The sequence below is a fragment of the Cladophialophora bantiana genome (genome assembly GCF_000835475.1).
Source record: "Cladophialophora bantiana CBS 173.52 unplaced genomic scaffold supercont1.4, whole genome shotgun sequence".
NCBI lineage: Eukaryota > Fungi > Ascomycota > Eurotiomycetes > Chaetothyriales > Herpotrichiellaceae > Cladophialophora > Cladophialophora bantiana.
The window spans coordinates 681,345-704,816 of NW_015971578.1; the positions used below are offsets into that span (position 1 = coordinate 681,345).

The 23,472-nt window shown below is 50.4% G+C and overlaps 8 protein-coding genes across 8 annotated transcripts; 4 read left to right on the plus strand and 4 right to left on the minus strand.

The window, feature by feature from the left end:
• Positions 1-145: 145 nt before the first annotated feature.
• Positions 146-1,907, minus strand: Z519_03033 (uncharacterized protein; the record flags this gene model as incomplete). Its single annotated transcript, XM_016760786.1, has 6 exons — positions 146-400; positions 467-823; positions 880-1,095; positions 1,150-1,220; positions 1,273-1,658; positions 1,729-1,907. The coding sequence occupies 6 exons, from the start codon at positions 1,905-1,907 to the stop codon at positions 146-148; spliced, it is 1,464 nt and encodes a 487-aa protein (XP_016622636.1).
• Positions 1,908-3,187: 1,280 nt separating this feature from the next.
• Z519_03034 (uncharacterized protein) lies at positions 3,188-4,955 on the minus strand (the record flags this gene model as incomplete). The annotated part of the gene is made up of 6 exons (XM_016760787.1): positions 3,188-3,270; positions 3,340-4,294; positions 4,355-4,422; positions 4,489-4,633; positions 4,689-4,774; positions 4,835-4,955. The coding sequence occupies 6 exons, from the start codon at positions 4,953-4,955 to the stop codon at positions 3,188-3,190; spliced, it is 1,458 nt and encodes a 485-aa protein (XP_016622637.1).
• Positions 4,956-5,728: 773 nt separating this feature from the next.
• Z519_03035 (uncharacterized protein) lies at positions 5,729-6,754 on the plus strand (the record flags this gene model as incomplete). The annotated part of the gene is made up of 4 exons (XM_016760788.1): positions 5,729-5,749; positions 5,829-6,281; positions 6,365-6,437; positions 6,537-6,754. 4 exons carry the CDS (start codon positions 5,729-5,731, stop codon positions 6,752-6,754), a joined length of 765 nt encoding a protein of 254 aa, XP_016622638.1.
• Positions 6,755-7,983: 1,229 nt separating this feature from the next.
• Z519_03036 (uncharacterized protein) lies at positions 7,984-10,971 on the plus strand (the record flags this gene model as incomplete). The annotated part of the gene is made up of 9 exons (XM_016760789.1): positions 7,984-8,151; positions 8,566-8,665; positions 8,720-8,752; positions 9,608-9,715; positions 9,788-9,858; positions 9,923-9,985; positions 10,045-10,219; positions 10,288-10,635; positions 10,706-10,971. The coding sequence occupies 9 exons, from the start codon at positions 7,984-7,986 to the stop codon at positions 10,969-10,971; spliced, it is 1,332 nt and encodes a 443-aa protein (XP_016622639.1).
• Positions 10,972-12,048: 1,077 nt separating this feature from the next.
• Positions 12,049-13,009, plus strand: Z519_03037 (uncharacterized protein; the record flags this gene model as incomplete). The annotated part of the gene is made up of 4 exons (XM_016760790.1): positions 12,049-12,072; positions 12,142-12,326; positions 12,399-12,817; positions 12,882-13,009. 4 exons carry the CDS (start codon positions 12,049-12,051, stop codon positions 13,007-13,009), a joined length of 756 nt encoding a protein of 251 aa, XP_016622640.1.
• A 1,467-nt stretch (positions 13,010-14,476) lies between these two features.
• Positions 14,477-14,662, plus strand: Z519_03038 (uncharacterized protein; the record flags this gene model as incomplete). Its single annotated transcript, XM_016760791.1, has 1 exon — positions 14,477-14,662. The coding sequence occupies one exon, from the start codon at positions 14,477-14,479 to the stop codon at positions 14,660-14,662; it is 186 nt and encodes a 61-aa protein (XP_016622641.1).
• Positions 14,663-19,237: 4,575 nt separating this feature from the next.
• Positions 19,238-19,993, minus strand: Z519_03039 (uncharacterized protein; the record flags this gene model as incomplete). The annotated part of the gene is made up of 1 exon (XM_016760792.1): positions 19,238-19,993. One exon carries the CDS (start codon positions 19,991-19,993, stop codon positions 19,238-19,240), a length of 756 nt encoding a protein of 251 aa, XP_016622642.1.
• Positions 19,994-21,557: 1,564 nt separating this feature from the next.
• On the minus strand, positions 21,558-23,329 carry Z519_03040 (uncharacterized protein; the record flags this gene model as incomplete). Its single annotated transcript, XM_016760793.1, has 5 exons — positions 21,558-21,900; positions 21,956-22,014; positions 22,070-22,114; positions 22,171-22,369; positions 22,425-23,329. 5 exons carry the CDS (start codon positions 23,327-23,329, stop codon positions 21,558-21,560), a joined length of 1,551 nt encoding a protein of 516 aa, XP_016622643.1.
• Positions 23,330-23,472: the final 143 nt, after the last annotated feature.

A 23,472-nucleotide genomic window follows, 5' to 3' on the forward strand; every position in this document is an offset into this window, starting at 1 on the left:
GCGAATCTCTACGAAGCGATACCACGGCTTCACAAGCCAGACTGTTGGCCGAAGATTCATTGGAGACGTAAAAATTCTCCACTTGTGGTCTCGAGGGGCTTAAACGCTTAGATGGTGTAAGCATTCTAGACGATTTCTCCGTGACTCAAAGGCTGATTTGAAATCTGGGACTGGTTCGCAGTCGCTCACCGATATGGACAAGTGCGAGTGGTAATGGAACCATGGCCAACGCGATAAACCCAAGCACCGAGTTTCCCCATCCAAGGCCCAACTGTGCATAAAGCGGTCGACCTGCTAGTGGTAAGAACGCGCCTAGAGCCGACCTCACCACAGTGATCACTCCAGTGACCGAGGCAGCGTATCGAGGGTAGCAATCGATGAGGTAGGCCTGAGCAGCGATCTGGACTCTTCTATCAGCATTTCCTTGCCCAGGGTGACCAAGCCGAGGGTTCTTTTCTTCACTTACGAAAATTCCAATGTTCCCATACCCGATCCACACCGTCCCAAGGATCGGCATAATCCAATGAATTCTTTTTTCTGCGCTCCAACCATACCAAAAGAGCCCTATTGGAATGCAAACGGCGGACGGAAGCATACCCTGTAACCGTAATTCAGGCTGAGGAACGTTACCTTTGCCCATCTCTCTCCTGATAAGTCTGTCGCTGGTCGCGCTGAATACCCAGAGACCACCGAACATTCCGAGGCCAATGCCTATGAACGAAAGGCCAGCGATGCCAGCGCTGAAGTTGTACACGTATTCATACACCTCGGTGAATGTGGTGAAAAGGATATACATGTAGCCGTAGACGATACCGATATATATCTAAACTTGTCAGCTCAGCCCAGAAAGTACACCAGGATCTAGATTTTTTTTCCTACGCAAAAGAGAGGTACGATGGGAGATAGAAAAAACATCTTCGTGGGCCGGATCAGCGCGGACCAGAGAGCTTGTCGAGAATTGCCCTTAAGGCCCGCTATTGGAACATATCGACTATCCCCAGTAGTTTTCCTAAGTCTAGCCGCTTTGCGTTCGAGCAGTACGGGCGCGTACGTCTCTTTGAGGAAGGCGAAACACAACATGGTCATGACACCGGCCTGATACAGATCAGCATAAAATCGGCGCTGTACAGATTCAGCACAATAGCGTACGGCAATGGTAAGGACCCAGAAAACCCAGCGCCATCTCATTTTCTGACACAGAAATGCGCCTGCGATGGGACCTGCGATAGTTAGCCTTGTTCATCGTGCAGCCTCGGCGTTGCTGGGACCTACCAATCACTGGGCCCAACAATGGACCCATGGCGAAAGTGGACAATTTCGATCCTCTCCTTTCCCTCGGGTAGATGTCTGTAATAACTCCGCTACCTAAAACCAACGGTGCGCTTCCCGCCGCGCCTGCCAGGAAACGAAAACCGATCAGAATGTTTAGGTTGGGTGCTAATGCACACACAATAGTGAAAATCGTGAAGAGCACGTTCGTAATGTGGTAAACGACTTGGCGACCGTAGAGTTCAGACATTGGGGCGCAGACGAGAGGACCCACAGCATATCCGATGAGGTAGATTGAGATGACAAGAGTGATCAAGAACTCCGAATGGATATCGAAATCGGCCACGAGTTGCTGTACACCTGGAGCCAACATGGATGATGCGAGCGGCCTTTTGGGTTAGACATCCGTCAGCACCCAGGCCGCGAGAAGGAGGGATAGAAAAGACCGTCTCAACATACGTGAGCAAGCTGAGACAAGAAACCAAAATTGTGCTGATGGCCTTAGCTTTTCGTGACCAGTTGAGCGGGTTCGTTGCATCGTCATCCCCCTCCCAGTCCACGAGAAAGGCTTCGGTTGAGCATATTGGTCCGATTTTCTCTGCATTGCTCGAAGGTATTGCGTCTTTCGATTCACCCATGTCTCGGTCGTAGGTGAGTACAAATAGGAAGGAACAATGACCAAATGAAAGATCGTCGGTCAAAGAACGTAGGTAGTCAGTTGGACTTGTGGTGCCGATCAGCGTAGTCGATGAGCATCACCCCTTCCTCCGAGAGTATAATCGCTCTTATGAGATCGCACACGTGACAGTCCGAATGCCTTTGGGAAGGCCTCTGGGCAAGGTAGTTTTAACGGACCGTTCTCCGGAGACTTCTGGGAATCTCGGTTTCCAGCCATTGTAAATCGTTCCATAAATATCATCTTAGCCAGTAGACGCAAAGGCCATTATAACGTAATTGTGCTTGTTAATGCAGGAGCTAATACTTATTTCCGATGTGGCCGAGACGCAAGTATACACTGACTCGCGTTAACGACAAAGCGCTTTTGCGTCTAGAACACTGTTAGACTCGGCATGTTGATGTTCCGGCTGACATCTCATTTCACTCCGTAGCAGAGACACCATTTCAGGTCTTATTGACGTGTAATTGGTTCTGCCGGGGCAATCCCCTTGATGCCTTTGGATGGTTCAGAAAGTTGCAATCGAGCCTACTTTACTCTATATAGATCGGCGCATCGGGGAAAGTAGGTAGCACACAATTAGATATCAAATTGCCTTCTATGCAGAAGACGATAGAGGTTCAATGAACACTCCGCGGACCCTCAATGAGGGTTCGAAAAAGGTAATGCTTTAACATTCATGACTTTGTGGCTCTCCACTTATGAGCAGGGTTCCCGATCCGGTGCGATATGGATCTCTCTCTGGGTGATTAGGAGTTAGGGCTATTTACTGTACACTCGGAATTTATTCGTCTTGCGCCTCGTGCGCGAAGACGACTTCAGTCTTGTACCGGCCGAGGTGTAAATCTCAGCCATTGGGCTCATGATTCGTGTTTTTTTTTGGGATCCTCGACATGTTATTGCTGCAGTTGGTTTCTCCTTGAAGCTCAGATGAAATATCTCTTCCTACAGAAAGGTGCCTGTTGGCCTTGGTTGAATAGGACACGCTTTTGCTCGACTAAAGAAAACTTCCCGGCATTGTTCCGTAACAATAGTGAAAAGCCTTCGACAACAATACAAAATAGTTAATCAGTTCACCATACTTCAATTTGATAGACACTAGCACCTTAAGAGCATAGTTGTTGGCAGCTACTCAAGGATTCAGTTGTATCGTCGCCAATCTGAAATGTGGCCATCGAACACGGGTTAGCTTCTATCCGCCCTAGCGAGTTGGCTCCCTTGGTTGTTTTAGGTGCTCCTGAACTAGTCATATTTGATGATAACAGATTTCTCCTGTGTGAAGTGATGGAGTGCAGATATGCCATTCTCACGGCCGACTCCGCTGCCTGTCGACACGAGTTAGCAACGGAAAGAGGGAAAATAAAGACCAAATTTCTCAAGGCGTTAACGCTTACTTTTGTATCCGCCAAATGGGACACTTGGATGAACAACAGCAGTGTTGTTGATGCAGACTGTTCCTGCCTCCAGCTGAGCAGAGACACGCAATGCGCGGTCTATGCTTTTGGTGAAGATGTATGCACCCAAGCCAAATTCGGTATCATTAGCTGCAGCAATGGCCTCCTCTTCGGTAGAAAAGGTGAGGATGCACAACACCGGGCCAAATATCTCTTTTCGCACAATCTCTGCATCTGGTGGAGGCTTGAAGAAGATCGTGGGTTCTACATAACAACCCTTGGTGCTGAAGCGGGCCCCACCTCGTACGCAACTCGCCTCCTTCTTCCCAGTCTCAAGGAAACCAAGGACTCGTTGCAGCTGCGCTTGGTGTGCCAGTGGCATAGAAGTTGTGGTTGTGTCAAGTGGGTTGTTTCCGAGGGTCTCACAATATTTATCCATCTTAGCTTTCATGCCTGCAACAAAATCCTCTGCCAAAGATTCATGGACGTAGACTCTCGTGCCGAGAATGCAACCTTGTCCATTCAGCGTCAGAATGTTTGAGGCCGAGCTCGCAATCGCTTTCTCGAGATCAGCGTCTTCAAAAACCAAGAATGGTGACTTCCCTCCGAGCTCTAGAGTTACTGTCTTCAAGTTAGAATTCGCTGCCGCCAGCTGCACTTGCTTTCCGACCGCCACACTTCCGGTGAAACTGATGTTCCGGATCCTCATATGATGGCTCAAAGCAATCCCTGCCTCAGCTGTACCTACTATCATATTCAGGACCCCTGGAGGGAATCCTGCCTTGGTAGCCAATTCACCCATTATCAATGTGCTCAGTGGGTTATACTCGCTGACTTTGGCAATCATCACGTTTCCTGCGGCGAGAGCAGGAGCGACCTTAAAGGCAAACGTGGAAAGTGGAGCATTGAATGGATTGATCGACGCACAGATTCCGTAAGGCTCTCGACGTACCAGCTAGAGGCTCTATGCTTAGTTGCGCGTCTTCAGTCCATAGTGAATAGACTTTGATCTTACTCGCAGATAACCTTCATCATCGGCGGGGTGGCATTCACCACCGAACTTGTCGATAAACCCAGCATAAACTAAGGTCGTGATGGTTAGAACGACGGTTATGCGGATGAAACCATTGAAAGGAAGGAATTTCCCACATCTGAACCACTCTGCTACCATGTAGGCTTCACGAGCAGCGAAATGTGCTGGCTTGCCCACAACGATAGCTTCTAGATATCCACATCTCCCTGCGCTTTCGACCACCAGGTCGGCAAATCGAAGAAATGCCGCTCTTTTCTGATTCTATTGACCTGCTTAGTTTCTGACAGCACCATCGGCGGGGGGAGCGTCCTCCTACCGTGTTCATAGCCTTCCATACCGGAAGGGCTTTTTCAGCCGAGTCAACTGCTACATCCACGTCTGCAGCGTTTGCACATTGAAGACCTGGGTATAGCTATCAATCACCATCGCTTGGAAAACGAAATCTGATCCGTGTGGGCCAACCTTCGAGAACAACAGAGTCATCGTGGGCAGAGTAAAGCGTCAAGGTTTCTCTCTTAGATGATTCTATCCATTTTCCATGGATATAGGAACGATCTGGCAACCAGAATTTGGATTCCAACATGTTGATCAAACAGTCCTAGGTTCACCCTCCTTTTTCTTTTTCTGTCGACGTTGATACGCGGATGTAGGATGCTTACTTGATGGTCTTCAAGATCCTTTGGGAAGGCTTCATTTCTGATACGGCGCCTCATATTGGATGGTGGTATCTCGGGGTCCCGAAGATTCGGTATGGACTTGAGTGTTCAAATTAACCCTTTCGAGACAGGTATAAACTCAGAAAAGGGTAAATGTGGGCGGAGTTAGCGCTACCTTGGCGCCGAGACACTGAGGTGCCGGTTGGCTCTTTGAGATGACTAGCATCGCTGACGAGTATATGTAGCTCTGACGCATCTTATCGAGTAAGCTGTGTTGGCCCCAAACTGACTCGAACAGTCGTGTCAAATATTCAACCCTTAGTCTCGAGAGTCAAGTATACACACGTTGTAAGCTAAAGTACTCGGAATGGGGGAACTCGAGTCGGCTTCATTAGAATAGCGAACACTAGGAAGCTCCAACAGCATAATTCAAATTCATGTGCACATCGTAAATCGTACTACACGGCACAGGAGAAGTTCTTTTTGCAATTGGTCATTTTCCCTACAAGAAGCCTCGTAATGCTGTCCGTACCCAGTATGCGAGGGATAGGTCATGTTCCGTGTTCCTCAACTCTATCCTAATATTAGTTCTTCATGACCATTTCGCTCCAGGACACATAAAAACTTCAACGTCTTTGATATGACCGCATCTGTTGATTGCCCTCACTCTAGCTAATTTCGAAGGACAGATCAAGGGACAATGGAAGGGTTAGCGAACAAGGTAGTACAACTCCACCAAAGGCCCGAAGCGTTGCGTTTTCCGTCGCATCTTTGGTGCGTTGACTTATCTAGACGTTTAGATCTTCGTTGTTACGGGTGCTTCGTCAGGTATCGGTCTATCAACTGCAAAAATCCTCCTCGACAGTAGGGCAAAAGTCTTTGGTTGTGATATTTCGCCCGAGCCTGAGACACTATCCTCGCTTGAGAACTTCAGTTTCTTTCAATGCGACCTCACCGAGCCCAACACACCTGCGAAGGTTGCCGAGAAATGTGTTCAGGCATTTGGCAAACGAATCGATGGGCTACTGAACATCGCTGGGATTATGGACAGCTATAACAGTGTCGATACACTGGAGGACACCGCGTGGGATCATAACATTGCCATCAATCTCACTGCTCCAGTGAAGCTGATGAGGGCGATTGTACCCATCATGAAAGAGAGTGGTGGCGGCAGCATTGTCAACGTTTCCAGTAAAGCTGGGCTGAGTGGAGCGGTTACTGGTGTGGCGTATACGGCAGCAAAGCACGGGTTGGTATGTTATTCCTATTGACAATCTTTTCGCTTTGCGGAACCTCATCTTCCGGATGTATACAGTATTGATCGCCGTTGTGACAGGTCGGTGCCACTAAACAAGTTGCTTTCAGATTTCGCAACGACCACATCCGCTGCAACGCTGTTTGCCCTGGAGGTGAGTACAGAAACCTTTTGTCTCGATCCCATTTCATGCAAGAGTCGTTCGAGAATTCTTCAAAAGTGATAGCAAATTCTATTCTGATTCTTAGGACAGGCGTTATGACGGCGATTACCGACTCTATTGACATGTCCAAAGTGGATCAGGCATCTCTGGCCGTGTTAAAGGGAGCCCACGACCTCAGCGTTATTCCAGGGCGTAACCGAGCCACTCCTGAGAGCATAGCAAATATCATAGTCTTCCTCGCTTCTGACTTGAGTTCAGAAATTAGTGGTGCCATCATATCTGCCGATTCCGCGTGGTGCACGATATGATCACATATATATATCAACCAGTGTCAAACAAGACAGGACTTCCACGAGGACCACCATTAGCCAGTCTCTATGTTTGTCTCCCGTATGAACAGCATTCAAACCGCTCATTAATGTTTCCTCGTAAACTCATTGTGCGAAGCAGGTGCGTTGTGATCCTTACAGTGTAACAGAGCACTTCAGGGTTCGGCGTGCACGTGCACAACGCACAGAGGCCTGTCCAGCAGATCGGGAATCGAGAAAGCGTTTCTGGTTGATACTGACAAGACAACACCACCACCATCAACACCACCTAGAGGGGCAGCGGCTAGAGCTACGAACACCTAGCACAGCGGCAGCATCGACGAACAGGACAGAACTGATAAAACACTCAGGAATTAGGTAGACGACACCAAAAACCGTGGAATTCGTGATACTCTCAAACGTAAAGAATGCACACTCCAGCACTGTAAACTGATCCGCACCCCCTTTCTGCCAGCCCATTTTGGTTTGACATGTGACTAGACAACTTTTCCTCCCTGCTACCGCCCTACCAGCCCAGCACAGCCCATTACAGCATAGCCACTTTGCCTTGTTACAACAGGAGACAGCAGTCAAACCCTTTGCAGCTCATAAGGCGGCTTTGTCGAAATCTAGCTCGCCACCGCTTCAGAAACTAGTGTGGTCAGATTAAATAATCCATATGATTATTATGAAAGAACTGGAAGAAGAGAGAAGAGAAACCCATGTAAAATGTGCCTACCACTTCTTAGGTTGACATCAGGGCATTCCCTCCCAATAAATAATGGACCTAGGTTGGAGGAATTCAGTAGACAGATGCATTGAATGGACCGACACAAATCCTTGAGAGCGATTTCTCACATGGCTTTATTTAAAAACACTCAAATGAGACAAATTGCAGCGTACAGGATTCTGAAGCAAGTGAAGATATTTGTTGACTGGGTTGCAAGATAGCCACTGTGGTAAACCACCTGAGACGCTGGACGCTTCACCAACTGCGCAAACTGCCTCAACCTCGTTGTTCCTGCAGTTCTGTGACAGGATGGCGACGGAATAGGAGGTTTCAGGAATGTTCTTGTGGTTACAGGCCAATGTATATATAAACAGGCAGAGTCTCTCTGAATAGCCGGGGGGACGGGACACAATCAACCAGACAGGTCCACAACTCAACATTTTGTACAACAATATTCAACTCACTGTAAGCCGGGACGAAGCAATCCAGGGAGAATCAGATGGCTGCTGCAGTCGAGATGGTGGTGAACGACGCCCCTTTTGATCTGGCTGTCGGACCAGAAGCCGAAGAAGAGACTGCACCCGAGGAGCGACCTGACCTTCTCGAAGCCGAAAATGGGGAACTCCAAAAGGCGACGTTCGAGGCGTTCGTCCGCTGGTTCCTCTTGGTAGGTGCATTGGGTTCGCACCCTTCACTACTGTGAATCTCGGTGAAACGTTTCTACCACTCTTTTCTTTAGAGAAGTCCGACAAGCTGAGATCCCAGTGATCCCGCTTGAGGCATAACAGGAAAAGATACAGAACGGGGTAGCCTTTCCTGGATTTACGCCTCTCGTCTTCAACAGCAACACTGTTCCAGTCAATAACATAGACTCTTAGATCAATGCGAGATAAGTTCTTCAAGCCGCTTGGTCTGATCACCCCCATTTAGTTGGCAGCATCAGAACTTCAACTATGAGAGAGTGGTCCACCTGGAGTCTCTACACCTGTCAACACCACTATCGAATTCCCCACTAGCTCGTCGTGTACGGGACGTGCTTCGAGTTCCACACCCTCACTCCGTCCTCGTGAATAACTAACAGTGTTCGATCCGGTTCTTACATCGCTATGTGGGCACGTTGAAGGACAGCAAGAAAATGGAAGTTAGAGTCAAAAGGGAGCTCGCCTTGCTCGATAACCTCCGTACGAGTTCTCCGACGGTGGACTGAACAAGTTCGTTCACTTGTATCAGTCTAGCTATCCTTTACCCATTTCGCTCAAGGAGGACAAGTACGATTCTGGCCACGACTTATTCCGATTCACATCCGGGTTTAGTGCGGGCAGACATATCGATTGCATAAAGATTCTCCGGGGCTACCCTAACTGTGGTTTTAAACAGCAATGCATTCAGAAAATCACGATGGTCGATCAACACAATTCTTCATAACTAGGCTGATGACATGGGCCGGCTTAAACCCGTTGAGCTGGGCCGGGTCAAGACTCAATACCCGGCCCGACCCGGCTCATGTCAAGGTCTATGGAGACAGGAAATAGATATTAGATCCGAGGTATATAGACTCCCAGTTTTTGGAGCTAAAATACCCTTTACCTTTTTCTGCTACTGTGACTACTTGTAGTTTAGTTTCGGATGACATCTTATTCGGAGATAGAACATACGTTGAGTTTTATTTTACGGGCCCACTCGGCGGTTTTCTAGCGCTGGTCCAGTTGCATGAAAATCCTTGAACGAGAGCATACCACGGAGATGCTTCAGTTTCGCAGAAATACTGACTCGAGTGAGGAGGATTGGTCCTGAGGTGCCCGGCCCACTATGATGCTGCTTACCAAAACTGCACACTTTGGGAAGGCGAATATTCTTGCCCCATATATTGCACATTCACTCTATGGAATTGCTCATTCAGCACCAGGCGCCTCGCTAACTTGAATCAACCCATTACCAGTGAATTCTATCCAAACCCTCAATACGCCTGAACACATACCCCTTTACTTCTACCACTGAAAATTTAGCGATTTCTGGACCTTTACAATATGGCTGAAATTCCAAAAACGATGTTTGTATGGCAGAAGGTGGCAGGAGAAACCAAGCCTGTATGAATGCGGGAGTATTTGACCATGTTTTTCTAGAGTATAACAAGCCTGCTAACGACTACTTTTGGCGCAAGGTCAAAGCCCAAGTACCTGTGCCATCCGCTCCGGAGGATGGGTTTTTGATCAAGGTCCACGCTGCAGGAAGTAAATTGCCCCGACTCAACCGAGTTCTGAGGAGTGCAGGTTTCTGGAGAGGGTGTTGACATTTCTTTTTAGTTTGTCACAGCGACTACACTCTGCTGGCTTCTACTCTGAAACGGCCAGGATTCCCCGATCGTTATACACTGGTAAGGATGTTGGTGTATAAGTCAAGATAAAGGTCCTAGCCGGCTGATCCATGTACCCGAACAGGGCCACGAGGGCGCTGGCGAGATCGTCCAGATTGGCGAAAAAGTTACCTCCGATCTGAAAATTGTAAGTGAGCATCTTGAGCGTTGATTAGGGTTCTGTTTGTAACTGTGAGGCTTCCTCAGGGAGACATGGTCGCGGTTCTGTCTGTTCCCGGTTGTGCGGCCCCGGACTGTGCGGATTGCTCCCGTGATCTTGCACAACTATGTACTCGTGGCCAACAGTATGGGCTAAAGGACGATGGGTCATTTGCGGCTTACGTTGCAATCAAAGCCCACGCTGCCGTTCCTATCCCGCAAGGTGAGAGGCACTCGATCCCATTTAATTCGAACTTTCAACCCAACAAGGTTACCAACCATGATTTACAGGGGTGGCGGCTACTCTGGCCACTTCTTCCACAGATGCGTTGATGACCCCGTTCAATGCAATCGTCAACAGGGCAAAGTTGAAGAAAGGCGAGACTGTTTTAATTTTGGGAATTGGTGGGCTGGGATTTAATGCCCTTCAGCTGTCGCTTTGGCTCGGGGCAAATGTTTACGTCCTGGACAAGAGGCAGGAGGTATTGGAACGAGCAATCATCTTCGGCGTACAACGCGAGAATACCTTTACTAGCATGGCAACGCTTTCGGAGTTGATTGCCTCCAAGAACATCCTCATTGATACGGTGGTGGATTTTGTTGGCAATGAAGAGTTGTTCATCACGTCCCAGAGCATTGGTGAGTTACAATCCATCTTCCTAGAGGAATTACACGTGAAGGCAACAAGCATATCCTGACGTTGATCCAGTACGACGTGGAGGCACGATTGTTGTAGTGGGAATCCAGGCAATGCGCCTAAGCCTTGATAACGCCACTAGCCTTCAGAAGCAGCTCAACATTCTGTACAGCTTCGGCGGAAGTGCAGGCGACGTCAAGAAAGGGTTGAAGCTGATTGCAGAAGGCGTGGTTAAACCTCAAATAAAAACAGCGCCGTTGAGCGAATTCCCGCGTCTTGTGGAAGATCTGCACGATGGACGGGTGGAGAGCCGAATGGTGTTAATTCCGGACATGTAGAATGTTGCAGTGGCGGAGCAAATTGGAAGGCGGTCCAGAATCTGGGTTGAATACGCAACAAGTCAAGAATCATTGTCTCAGATGTATCAGACTGTATGCGGTGTGAGCACTACTTGGGGCATAAATGCGTCAGCCAATTCAAAAAGGTTCGACCTTTTTCACCAATACAAGGAAAAGAGGGGTCTTGGCGCTTACTGGTGCCGATTGGGCATTTAAGAAATCTATTTTACAGCAAAAGTAGTCATTGTTGAACAGTGAACTTCTTCTATGCCAAACCGATTTCAACGAGGTTTTCGTCTCTCCCCTGCACCACCAACGTTTGCTGACCAATTTCTTGGCATCTATATTTTGCCTTGTTCGCTGTCCTTGGTAGCTATTTTAATATTTGCAATTATGAACCCAGAACGGCTTTTTCACGGGCATCTTGAGTTAACCTAGGTTCTGGAGGGCTTACACGGCACAACCGGGGCCCTAGGTAGGTTAACACGTTCTGAGTTGGCTGTAACGTCTATCTGTGTACAAACAAGCAGTGCTATAGGCTCTAATATGTCAATCCCTATAGAAATCACAGCTTTTGACCCTATCAACAGAGTACAGTACTGCCCAAGACGCCATGAATAGTTATATTCGGGGATACTTGGAAATTACTCAGCAAAGTTGGCTGCGCAGGGGATACCTTGACCGGTAGAAAATACGGGGTAGTTAAAAGTCGAAAGGGCGTAACAGAGGGACTCATTAGGACGCCGCTGATTTTCGATGCTCGTCGGCGCTATACGAGTAAAGTAGTGCAGGATAAGGGGTGAGCACGAGGCGAGATAAGTGCGGTATTCAGTGCGAAAGGTGACGGGGAGGACGAGTCGCACGTGAGCTCCGAGCAGATTTACACATCTCTGGCCGCCAGTTTTTGGAGAAAAATTGCAGGGATGTGATTGGCTGAAAGGCGGGCGACGCGTGAGAGCCGTGCCTGCTCGCTGCTTCAATCCTCTGAACTATTTCTCTCTACCGACCTCTGCATCTACTCAGTTTGAGCTCGCATTTGCTATCTTTCCAGATTTCGCTCGCAACGAGTCACTCAAAATGTCTCGCCGATATGATTCGAGGGTAAGTTTTCATGCGTTGAGGACACACAACCCGTTGTTCGATCGATGCAGCTGCTAACTCATTTCCCAGACGACCATCTTCTCCCCCGAAGGCCGATTATACCAGGTCGAATACGCTCTCGAAGCCATCTCGCATGCCGGCACAGCTTTGGGTATATTAGCACAAGATGGCATAGTCCTGGCCGCAGAGCGGAAAGTCACAAGCAAACTGCTGGAGCAAGACACTTCGGCGGAGAAGCTGTATATCTTGAACGAGTATGTCTCTTGACCTAGGACACCGAGTTCTGGAAGGCGCAGCCGCATGCTGATCTTGTTTTTCTCGTGTAGCAATATGATCTGTGCCGTAGCAGGAATGACTGCTGACGCCAACATCCTCATCAACTTCGCTCGACAAGCCGCTCAGCGGTACCTACTCACCTATAACGAAGACATCCCATGCGAACAACTGGTGCGTCGCCTGTGCGACTTGAAACAGGGATACACACAACATGGCGGTCTACGACCTTTTGGTGTTTCATTCATCTACGCCGGCTGGGATCCTCAACGGCAGTTTCAGCTCTACCAAAGCAATCCTTCAGGCAACTATGGTGGATGGAAGGCTACGAGTGTGGGTGCAAACAATGCCAGTGCGCAGAGTCTGTTGAAGCAAGATTACAAGGAGGAGTGCGACTTGAAGGAGGCATGTGGCATGGCGGTGAAGGTGTTGAGCAAGACGATGGACTCGACGAAATTGAGCAGTGAGAAAAGTGAGTTTTTGGTGCCACTTCCTCTTCTAAACAAAAGAAGAACTGCTGACCTGTGCTTGTGCAGTCGAGTTTGCTACCGTGGGAAAGACCAAAGATGGCAAGATATACCACCATCTCTGGTCCGGTGACGAAATCATGACCCTTCTTAAAGAACACGGTCTGGCTAAGGAAGAGGAACCTGAGACCGGTTAGGTGCTGGCTGGTGCCACATACGCAGCCAGTATCAGACGGAGGTGAGCGGCAAACCCAGGCCGTGGAAAGATGAGATGCTGGTTGACATGTCTTCTTGGGTGGGAAAAACCTCGGGGCTGCCGGAGTCTGTACGTTTCTACAAGTCAGAGGAAAGTCAGGAAATTCAAGGCCGCATCGCATAGCACCGGCGTTCATGGCGAACGGCTTGCAATCCGATATCAAAAGAACTCAGGCTTCGAACTCTGCTGATCATGGATAGCAGCCATTCACCTGCAAACCCAACAGTAAATGTCATGTGGAGGTTGTAAAATGCCCGATTTACCATTTCTCTCGTACACCATGAAGGACTTTCAAAGCACCCAGAACTCCCACAACGACTGCGACCCGAGATGAGACCTTCGATTGAAGTTGTGAGGAAGAGGTGACAAAAGATACGGTTGCCTTCGCTTGCATATCCGAACCTCCTATTCAATATACAGCTCGGGATATGTTTCTGCCTCCCGCCCCAAAGTTCCCAACTATTTTATTCTTCAGGGAACAACACCGCTCCATCATATCGCTTCCCGCGCCTGTTTTGTTGTCCACAGCGACGAACAAAATCGCGCGACACCAGTCGAGGAAAATCACCAGGCGACGCAAAGCTGTGTCACCTACTTCCAGCAATCCGCACGTAGAATCTTCGGATGATGAGTTCAATTTCGATACAACGTCATTCCGTGACAACTGTTCCAGCATCGAGTGGCCGCATATCTTGAAAGGGACAACGTCGGAGTGGGGAATCGAGACTTTCCCCCTGCGGCATATGTACAAGCTCGACGGAAGGGACAAAGCCGGTGCTGCCTTCCTGCGCGAGCCAATATTTTTGATCGCTACCATGGGAGGTTCCGCGTTTATGAGATGTGTTACGACTTTGAACAGCTGCTGGAGCTGACGTGCCTTGACGAGCATCTCCCCAAAGAGTTGAAATCTAAAGGTGGGCGACTGGTTTCCGACAAAGGAGCACGGCCTGACTTGTTCGAGGGTAGGCTGGAGATGTGCCACTCCGAGCTTGGAGGACAGTGTGAGGGTACGCTGCCGCCAGATATCTTGGATGACGCGACATCGTCCTTTAAGCTCCGTCTGATTGATGTGGAAATCCTCGAAGTGGTTGTTGGATCTCTCTATGATCGCTCTTGTGCCCTCTCTTACGTCTGGAGGAATATTGAATTCTTTGAAAGCTACGGCAGCGTCATTACTGCCGGATGTTCGATGCCCTGGTGAGTTCTTACTACGACAAAAGCATCATTTTGCGCCTTTCGACGAGCAAGAACCAGTCCAAGGTATTGGTATAAAGGGCTCAACCCGTATCCAAGGCCTGTAATGGATGCAGTTGACGTGGCAAAACGTTTTGGCCTGCGGTATCGGGGGTTGGATTCCTGACGCATCATATAAGACGACATTGGCGAACTAAACGCATCGATCGCCAACATGGATATTGTTTGCAAACAAGCCGTTCTGGCCATTGTGGGCACCGCTGGTTCCAATTGCGAGGCTGGGTTGCCTCGATCCCATCCAGGAGCGCCTCGGATAACTCCAACTACCGCTGAGGTGGGCGGGCGCACATTTATGCTGGCACAGCCGTCCCTGGATCTAGTCCTTGGGAAGACAATATAGAGATCCCAAGGTTGGACAATTCAAGAAGGGAAGCTTCCATCGAACCTGATTGATTTTCGCGGACTACGGGATCTACTTTCGGTGTGGTGCTGATACTTGGGCAAAAAACAGAAAGGGCTTGAGATGTCTTGGTTCTACACAACATATTATGATCAACTGGAGGAAGCCTCTCCGCATTATACCTACGACGTGAGACGGTACACGAAGAGGACCTTTGGCTTGCAAAGCGATACCATCAAAGCATTCTCGGGCTCATTTCGGAGATTTCAAGATCGAAATGACCGTCACGTTTTGCTCGGGGCCTTCTGCAGCGCTGTATTGACGCCGCTCCCCTGTGGAAAGCAATCGCCATGTGGGGTTTCCGTGACTAGACGTGTTGAGATCCAGGTACAGAAGAAGAGATTCGGAAGCAACCCCCGTTTCAGGGAGGAGGAAGCGAAATCCGCCGCAGCGCACTGAGGGCGGCTGCGGAGGGCTTTTCTTCTCTCAGTATGGAATACTGGGAATGTCCCAGATAACGAAGGAGGCAATGCTTTCTGTTCTGGTCATGGCGCGGCTGGCAGGGCCAGACAGTGTATTATCCGCGGACAGTCAATGGCGCGGATATCTATCTTCTCCGGCTCATTGAGAATTAAGTGGAATGGTCTTGGGGCTGCTGAGTCGGACTGGCAAAATGAGCACTGGAAGCGCGCCGTTGACCACGGGATTCTCACTTTCATGGTTTGGTGCGCAATAGTCGATTTCAACAAGGTACCCTTTGGATTTGTCGCGGAAGAAACTCGAACAGCATGGGTACGCTGGCAAATGGACTCCGAGGGCTCTCTACGATCCGGTATCGCCGAATGTGTTTCAGTGTCTCGACAACTGGAGCATCCTGTTAAACATCAAGGATACTGGATGGAATAGTATATGACACTTGGCCCTGTTGGATATGGCAAAGCGAAAATCCTCCCGTTGAACGTTATAGTGGTTCCAAGAGATGAAGGAGGTATATCAGACCGAAAGGGCATAGGAATGAGGAGAGATGATATTTGGTGGAGCTCTAGGCCGACACGTTGCTTGGTTCAGCTTGGATAGTCCCTGCGCAGGACCAAGCCGATATGTACGATCAGCGTCGTCACCAGCCTTTCGAGCAACCATGGGTACTAACGAATAAGAGGTGCGACATCCCAGGCTACCTCAGCGACATAGTGGTCAACAGTGGGCCACAAAAGATGAGCTTGGCGGGGTGTTTCTGTTGGATATCACCTTCTCACTGTTCATCTAGCGATCAAATCATGATCGCCACGGACACAGCTGGAAAGCCTTGCGCTGGCTTTGCTTTGCTCTCGTCTCTCCCGAGCACAAGCCAGGCCATATCTCAATTCCCCGTGCTGCAGATGCCAGTACTTTCGCTCCCCGGTAGTGAACACATACATACGATCACAGCCTCGCTTATCCCTGTACGATACCCATCTATGCCACTAGCAGAAAGTGGGCGGAGGTTGTGGTTCAGGCTGCGGCACCGCCATTGACTTGAGAGAAACCAGTCGATATCATTTGACGCTCGCTGTGACTAGCATTCTATCCCTTGCAATGATATTCCCAAGCTGAATACCTCGAACAGTTTCCGGCGCAGCACTCGATTTGTCAAGAACTCAAACTCAGCTGACGCACTGCGCAAGGCCGAGAGGGCGTGACCGCCTCCGAAATATCCATGATCAAACCCACCGGTTACGGCGATGCCAGAGGTTTGATCCTTGGCGATAATTCCACAGCCAAAGTCCTCAAGGGATTTGTGTGGTTTAGGTGTGCAAAGGTGTCCTAACGTTCGAGCATTAGGCATCTCAGAATCTCACCGTAGTAGAACACCGCTTACGGGGGCGAGGCATTTCCCCTATTGGATTGCAGCGAAGATCACGCGGTTCGCTGCTTCAGAACGGGCGACAAGAGGCAGTGGAAATAGTAGCGACGCAAACAGTTCGAAAATCCCCCTCCATGCTGAGGTATTTGTCAGGGGCCTGGAAGGTCACCGGCCACATAGAAGTCACGTCATGCATCGAAGGCAGCAGTTTTCCAACAAATGTCGACCACTTCGTAAGCACGGAGTCATGATACTCTGAAACGGTGCCTTGACGTGACGCCCTGGGGTGCAGATTGAATGGGACATCAGCCATGAGAAAAATACCAGTGCCCCGAGAGAGGTCCATGTACTAGCAAAGGGGCAGTTCGAAGCAAGCGAGTGAGAAGCGTCAGCTAGCAGAAGGGGCTGCATCGGCAAGCCTTTGGCAACATTGAGAAGCTCACATGTCCCCTTTCCAACCTGAGGTGGCTCCTTGAATGGTTCAACTCGTCAAAAGAGGGAGGAGGAAAATAAAAGTCACTCCATTCCAACCCGAATAGATATGGAGCAGGGAAAGGGCCTGACTCCAAGTACTTGTAGGTCTGTACTTGTACTTGGTCTCTAAATTCGCCAACGTACCAAATGACCTTGCCCCTGCTCTGGCATTCTCGACCGCTCACAAGATGACTGAGAGGAAAAAGGTCACTCAAAAAAAAAAAAAAAGTTAACGAAATGTCGAAACAGCAAAAGCAGGTGAGGTGGTCGAACTAGCTGGGGGATATTCAACCAAGAATCGTCCGTGGTGTTGTTTTCTCATGACCGTGGTCCCAAAATACTACTTGCTAGTTGATCCACCCTCAAAATCGGGGAGAGGGGCTGGTTGCGGAGGTTTTGCGGCAGACAAGACACACGAGGACTTGGGCGAGTACTTGTTACAAAGCATGCACCGCCACGAATGGCCGACAACGACGAAAGAGGATGTTTTCAAAAACACAGAATTCATTGTCAGAGCGGGCTTAATACAGGGCTATTTATTCCATGCTTGCATTTGCTCTTGCATTTGCAATTGTGGCAGCGACTGTTCCACATTTGCACAATCCCGATGGAGTTCGGGGAACCTTGCACTGTAGTCCAAGCAAAAGAACAACGATGTTGAAAGGCGACGAGGCACCTAATAATATACTCGGTACATGGCAGAATTCCGAGTATGGAATACAGAATGTTACGAAATATATCCCATATAATTAGTTCCCTGCCTTTGTCTGTGTCTCAGGACCCCGTCCCGGCCTCACAATGAAGGTCGACAATACGTATCGCAAACTGTCTCGTGTCTGCTGGGGTTGCAAAGGAATACCCTCGGCGAATGTCCTAGTGTAAGGCCTCCACACCAAAGACAGACCAAGTATACATGCGTACTTACAGTGTACACATGCGCAAATGGTGCAAATGAGTACACACATTGGTGAACAATCCCCCCTCTATGGTCGAAGTGGAGGTGGGAGGCACCTAGATGGGCACGGTGGGTGGTGGTGGTGGGGCGAGGGGGAACTTTGGACGCTCTTCTCTTGCGTTGCTGGCTCAGGGCCTGGGGCTAGTTGAGGCTCAGCTCATCAAGGGCACAAAGAGTCGAGTCGAGGACACATGCGACACCACGAAATACTACGCATTAGTATGTATTAGTCAGTTAGTACCTATTACCTAGGTAGGAAGGGGGGCCAAGTTGGATTCATTAGGTATTTGTACCTAATGTGGTAGATATTAGTCGTTGACACCCTTCCCCCCTCCCTCTCTCCATGAGGCTAACTAGTGGCGCGTGTCCGCCACAGAGTCGATGGCTGGAAAGCCTGAAACATCATATTCTCAGCCTCGTGCACAGCCTCGAGCGCCACATCAGGCCAAGGCCCAGACCCAAATCCCACAAGCTTAGCATTCTGGCCCCCACGCCAAAAAACATCATTGGTCTCACCATACAGTGTCAAGAAAGCCCACTCAACTACTCGCATGTCACACATACGTTTTGGTCAAGAGAACACCTTTCGGGGATTGGTCGCCACAAAGGCGGGAAATCAATCTTCACATTTTGACTGAATAGCACTATCTACCATCCATCCGTCAATCCCAAAGTACCCTCCCCCCAAAAGTCAGCCTTGCCTCGACAGCAACTTTGCATCACGTCTCACAATTGCCTCACAATTGCCGCAATGCAATGCTATGCTATCCCGATCGTGTCATGTCCATCATCTGTCCACAATTCGGCCCCCTCACTGTTGGGGGCACAAGAGTTTTTCCGTCGCCTCAAGTGAGATGACTACCACAATAGTAGAGAGTAATCTCAACCCAAAACAATTGCGCAAACCTCTTTTTTTTTGGTGAATTGTCGATAAATTTTTGCCGCAATGATGTAACGAGACAATCATGAAAGTGCAAAAAGACCAACAGAGTCTTGGGTCAAAATGACAGAACCAAGACGACCAACAGACCCCCCGTTGTCCAACCAATCATGCTGACGGCAGTGCTGGCGAGCCTGAGCTCGGCTGGACTGTTGCAAGTCGTGCTCCCCTTTCGTATCGGTTCATCGCTGGACCATCCAGTTGTGTGGTGTATGTCACTCAAGGCTCGTTCGAGATGAACATCTCATGTGATGTCATCTTTGCTGTGGTCGATATCATATTGGTGTCATTGTTGATACATTCCATTAGATCCATAGTCCCATATCCAGACATTCAAAACTCCCCTCAAAACGCCGGAGCACTTCACCGCCGAGTTGTAAACCGCTGGCCTGGTTCAGTGACGATGACAACAGGCTGTCGATATTCTCGCCGTCTCCTCTCCTCTTCATCTCTGACATACAGACTGCCCTTGCCACCAGTGTAGATGATAGACTTGGGTCTCTCTCTCCGTTCCTCATACCGGGTTCGGTTGTCGACACGGTCATCACGGTAGACGATTCTTTCCCGTCTGTCGGACCGACTGGAGTGAGGGATGATCTCCACCACGTCGTAGTCGTCCCGGACATAGCGTCTTTCCCGTAGTCGGTCTTCGTGATACTCTCTTCGTCTCAAGGGGGAGGAGGGGGAGGAAGGTGAGGAAGGTGAGACAACCCTGACGGGCTTCTCAACAGTCTCATGTGTCCTCGTGTTCTCAACGACCACAACCCTCGACGAGTCGAGCTTCATCCCCTTGTCAAAGGCCTTGATCAGAAGGCCGATGACCTCACAACCGGCGGGGACGAGGACTTGAACCCGTTGGCCGTTCTCTTTGTCGATGCGAGAGAAGGGCTTTCCACCTTTGGCGTAGAGATAGGTGGCCACGTCCTTTGCATAGGACAAGCCCTTGCGGCATAAGGGTCTGTCTTCCCGGTAGGCAGTGTAGGGGTCGCGACAGTATTCACATCTGGCCGAGTGCTTGGCGAAATGCTCCATGACCGAGAGTTCGTCGTCGCGCGGCTCACGACACGAGACCACCTCGGTCGCAAAGTCGACCTTGTGGGTAGTCGTTCCTCTGGCCATCTTGTCGATTGGAGTTGATGGTGATTTGAGTATGGGCGACGGGGTCGGGGAGAAACTCAATGGAGGTGTCGATGGGGGGGTTTGAATCTGACTCTGCTCTCTCTTCGGAGCACGAGTGACGGTGATGTATTCGTAGGCCGGGTTCAATATATCTGAAGCATGAGGTCGCTTCGGGTAATAGTAGTAGGTGACTGAGCGTGGAGACGACAGCGTGACGACGTGTGGATGGAATGGGTGGTGGTGTATCGGCAGCCTGGTCGACTGCGACAAGGTAGAGGGCGACGCGCCTGTGCAAGACTGGATGAGCGACTGAGTAGATGGAGCCAATATGGGATGTGTTGGTGGAAGTGAAAGAATTCAATGAAGCAAACATGAGGGGAGGATCGAGGAGATATAGCCTCGAGGTGGGATGAGCCAATTGTGGTGAGGACACATCGGTGCAATGTTGAGCATATCGAAGGATGCACTTTCGGAAGGAGGCAAGGACCTTTGGTTGGAAGCCTGGTGAAGGGCCAAACCATAAAGGGTAAGAAGGCACCAGGAGAGACCAAATCGCCAGGCTGCCACAAGGGCCAAGACTGGGCCAGGACAGGCATCAGATGGACGGGCAGCGACGCCGGGCGTGAGTCACGATAGGCCACAACGGTGCTTGACCCGAGGCAGGCCAGGGCAGGTTTCCTAGGTAGGTGGAAACAGGCATGAACCATTGTTTTGGGGCCAAAGGGGGGCACTTGGGGCCCTGGGCCAGCCTGGGTAAGGTGATGATCAAAGAGCCCTGGGGAGGGAAAGGCATGGAGGGACAGTGAAACAAACATGTTTTGGGGGGGTGGCTCGGGGCAGAGGCCACCCTAGAGGCAGGGCGAGGCAGTGCCCATACTCTGCTATAGCTGGCTGCCTGCTTCGCCTCAACAGCGGGAAGTTGCCAGGGTGTCCAGCCATTGGTGGATATTGGGAGCCTGGGAGCCGCTTGTCACACCGGTCGACAGTGGAACTCAGTACCTCGTAGAAGCGGCGGCAGCTGCAGCAGCAGCAATTGCATGTTACAGTCACCTCCATGCACCCCCCACCGTCCTTGGCCTTGGTCCTGCAGGAATTACTCAAGCCCAGTCATCATCGTCTCTCCATGCCCCCTCGTGTTCCGGGAAATTACCATCAGTGTCATCATGATCAACCATTGACGCCGACCAGCTGACCGCGCGGACGGCGTCAGTGGCTCCTTGAGTGCGCCTTGCCAGAGTGTGGCCGGCGATAATGAAAACGATGGTGTGGAAATGACCCGGTTTACCGAGTAGAGTCAGCACAGCCTGGAGAAGAGGGCAAGGAGGGGTACAACGTTATCCCTTTATCCCTTATCCGTATACCGGCATCACGGTGTCCCCTACTTGTTATCCTCCTAACCTATTCCGCTTAGCCAGAAAAAGTCCTTCAAAAGTCCCCCGGCCAGTTCCGCTGTCTTACACTCTTGCTCAGCCCTGCATGCAGGACGCATTGTCTATCTACATGCTTGGTGTAATCGTCATCAGGAAAACCCCATTGTTCGGCCAAATTATCCTCAACAATGCATTCACACCTTTGGCCGTCTCTTGACCGTCACCCACATGTCCTTCTGCAGGTGAATGCCAAAACATTTAGTCTTCCACACATCCAATGGGTCCATCAGGCTGAACTGAAAGCGCCGAAGGAGTTCCACGTAAATCTTGTTCAATTCGATCAAGGCCACGCTCTTGCCCAGGCATTGGTACTTCCCATATCCGAAAATCAACTCGTTATTCTGCTCCATGGCCTTGAGCTTCTCAACAGATGGCTCATCGCCACCATCCTTGGTCAATATCCAGCGCTCTGGCCGGAAAGCATATTCGTCGGGACCAAATAAGGCCGCTGAGTGGTGCACTGCTTTGGCCGAGTAGCTACCCCATACCGTCAGTACCCTCACCCTAGATAATCCGGTCACACGAGACTTACGCCATAGATGTACCTCCCGGGACGAAATAGCCGCACACCCTGTCGCCAGCCCGAGGAACCTGGGAAGTGACTCAGTCTTGATTTTCCACTTACTATAGTGCTGTTCGGGTCTACCTTCTTAGCAAGCATCCCCGCGATAGGTGGATACCACCGAAGACCCTGAGGAGTACGTGTCAATTCATGTCCTCGGCTAGGATAGGATTGTCTATGCTCACCTCCTTGATGCACGCCTGGAGATACGGCAGTTCCTTGGCATTGCTATTCGAGACCACCTGGTTCTCATCCGACGGTATCTTGCCGCTCGCTATCGCCTCGTCAATCTCAGCCATGAGCTTCACGTACGCCATTGGAGACGATATGATGCAGCGCAGCGTTGCCCTCATGCCGGTAGCAGACGTGTCCGATCCAGCAGCCCTACAGCCTTGTCGTCAGTATGTGACGGCCCACGAGGTGCAAAGTCAAAATATACAATTGCATGACACTTTCTGACTCAGCCTCTTCTTTGGTGAGGCCGTGTCGTATGAAGCTGCCCAGCATGTCGTTGTAGTCGCCCTTGGGCTTGCCCTGGCTGTCGAAGCGTTTCGCCGTCTGCTCCCTGGTGATTGCCAGGACCTTGCCCAGACCCAGTTTGCTGTTCGCCGAAGGCGCAAACAGCCCGAGAAAGCCAATGTTCGTCAGGAAGTCTATCACCTTGGGGATCGTGCAGGTGCAGAATATGTTGGGGAACATGGTCTCGACCTCGTGGATGTATCCCAGGTTGTCGTTGTCATCGCGCAGGTCGTGGAACTTTGCGTCGAACGAGAGCTTGCTCATGACGTCGCTCGTGAAGAACTGAATCTTGCGCGCCAGGTCCATGGGTACGGGCTGGTGGTCTCGTCCCGGAGAAGGCAGGTATTTGCGCTCGATCAGACGCACCAGGTCCAGCACGCAATCGTCAATGTCGCGCTCCAGCGCCAGGTTCTCCTTGCCCGAGTAGCCAGCCATCATGCGCCGGCGCAGGTCGTCGTGCTTTCCCTCGTCCCGCTGCGCCAGCACGTTGTCCTGGCCCGGGTTCAGCCGCATGGCAATGTACCAGTCCGCCCGCGTGTAGGGCGAGCGGACGGCCGACATGCGCCGCAAGACGTCCGGATCGGCCACCAACAGCGTATTGGGCGCGATGCGCACGAGCGGTCCATAGTGGCGGTTCAGCTCGCCGAACTTGTCGTAGATGGCGCCTTGGAGATGAAGTCTGAAGAGCGGGAGCACGGACCAGCCCCACGACGGAGGCCCGGGGATGTGCCTCAGCCGCTGCCATGATCTGACATAGGTGAACAGCACCAGCACGAGAAACAGGGTAATATAACCGGCAAGACTTCCAGCGATAGCAGTGGCCATGTTTTCCTTGGAGAGGAGGTTTCTTTGCCGCGTACACACGTTCAAAATGAAAGATGTGCTGGCAAAAATTCCAGCCGACGATAGCTGTGTAACACAAGGTGGAGTAGCAGTAGCGGTTGAAATCCACCTATTTGAACGGACTG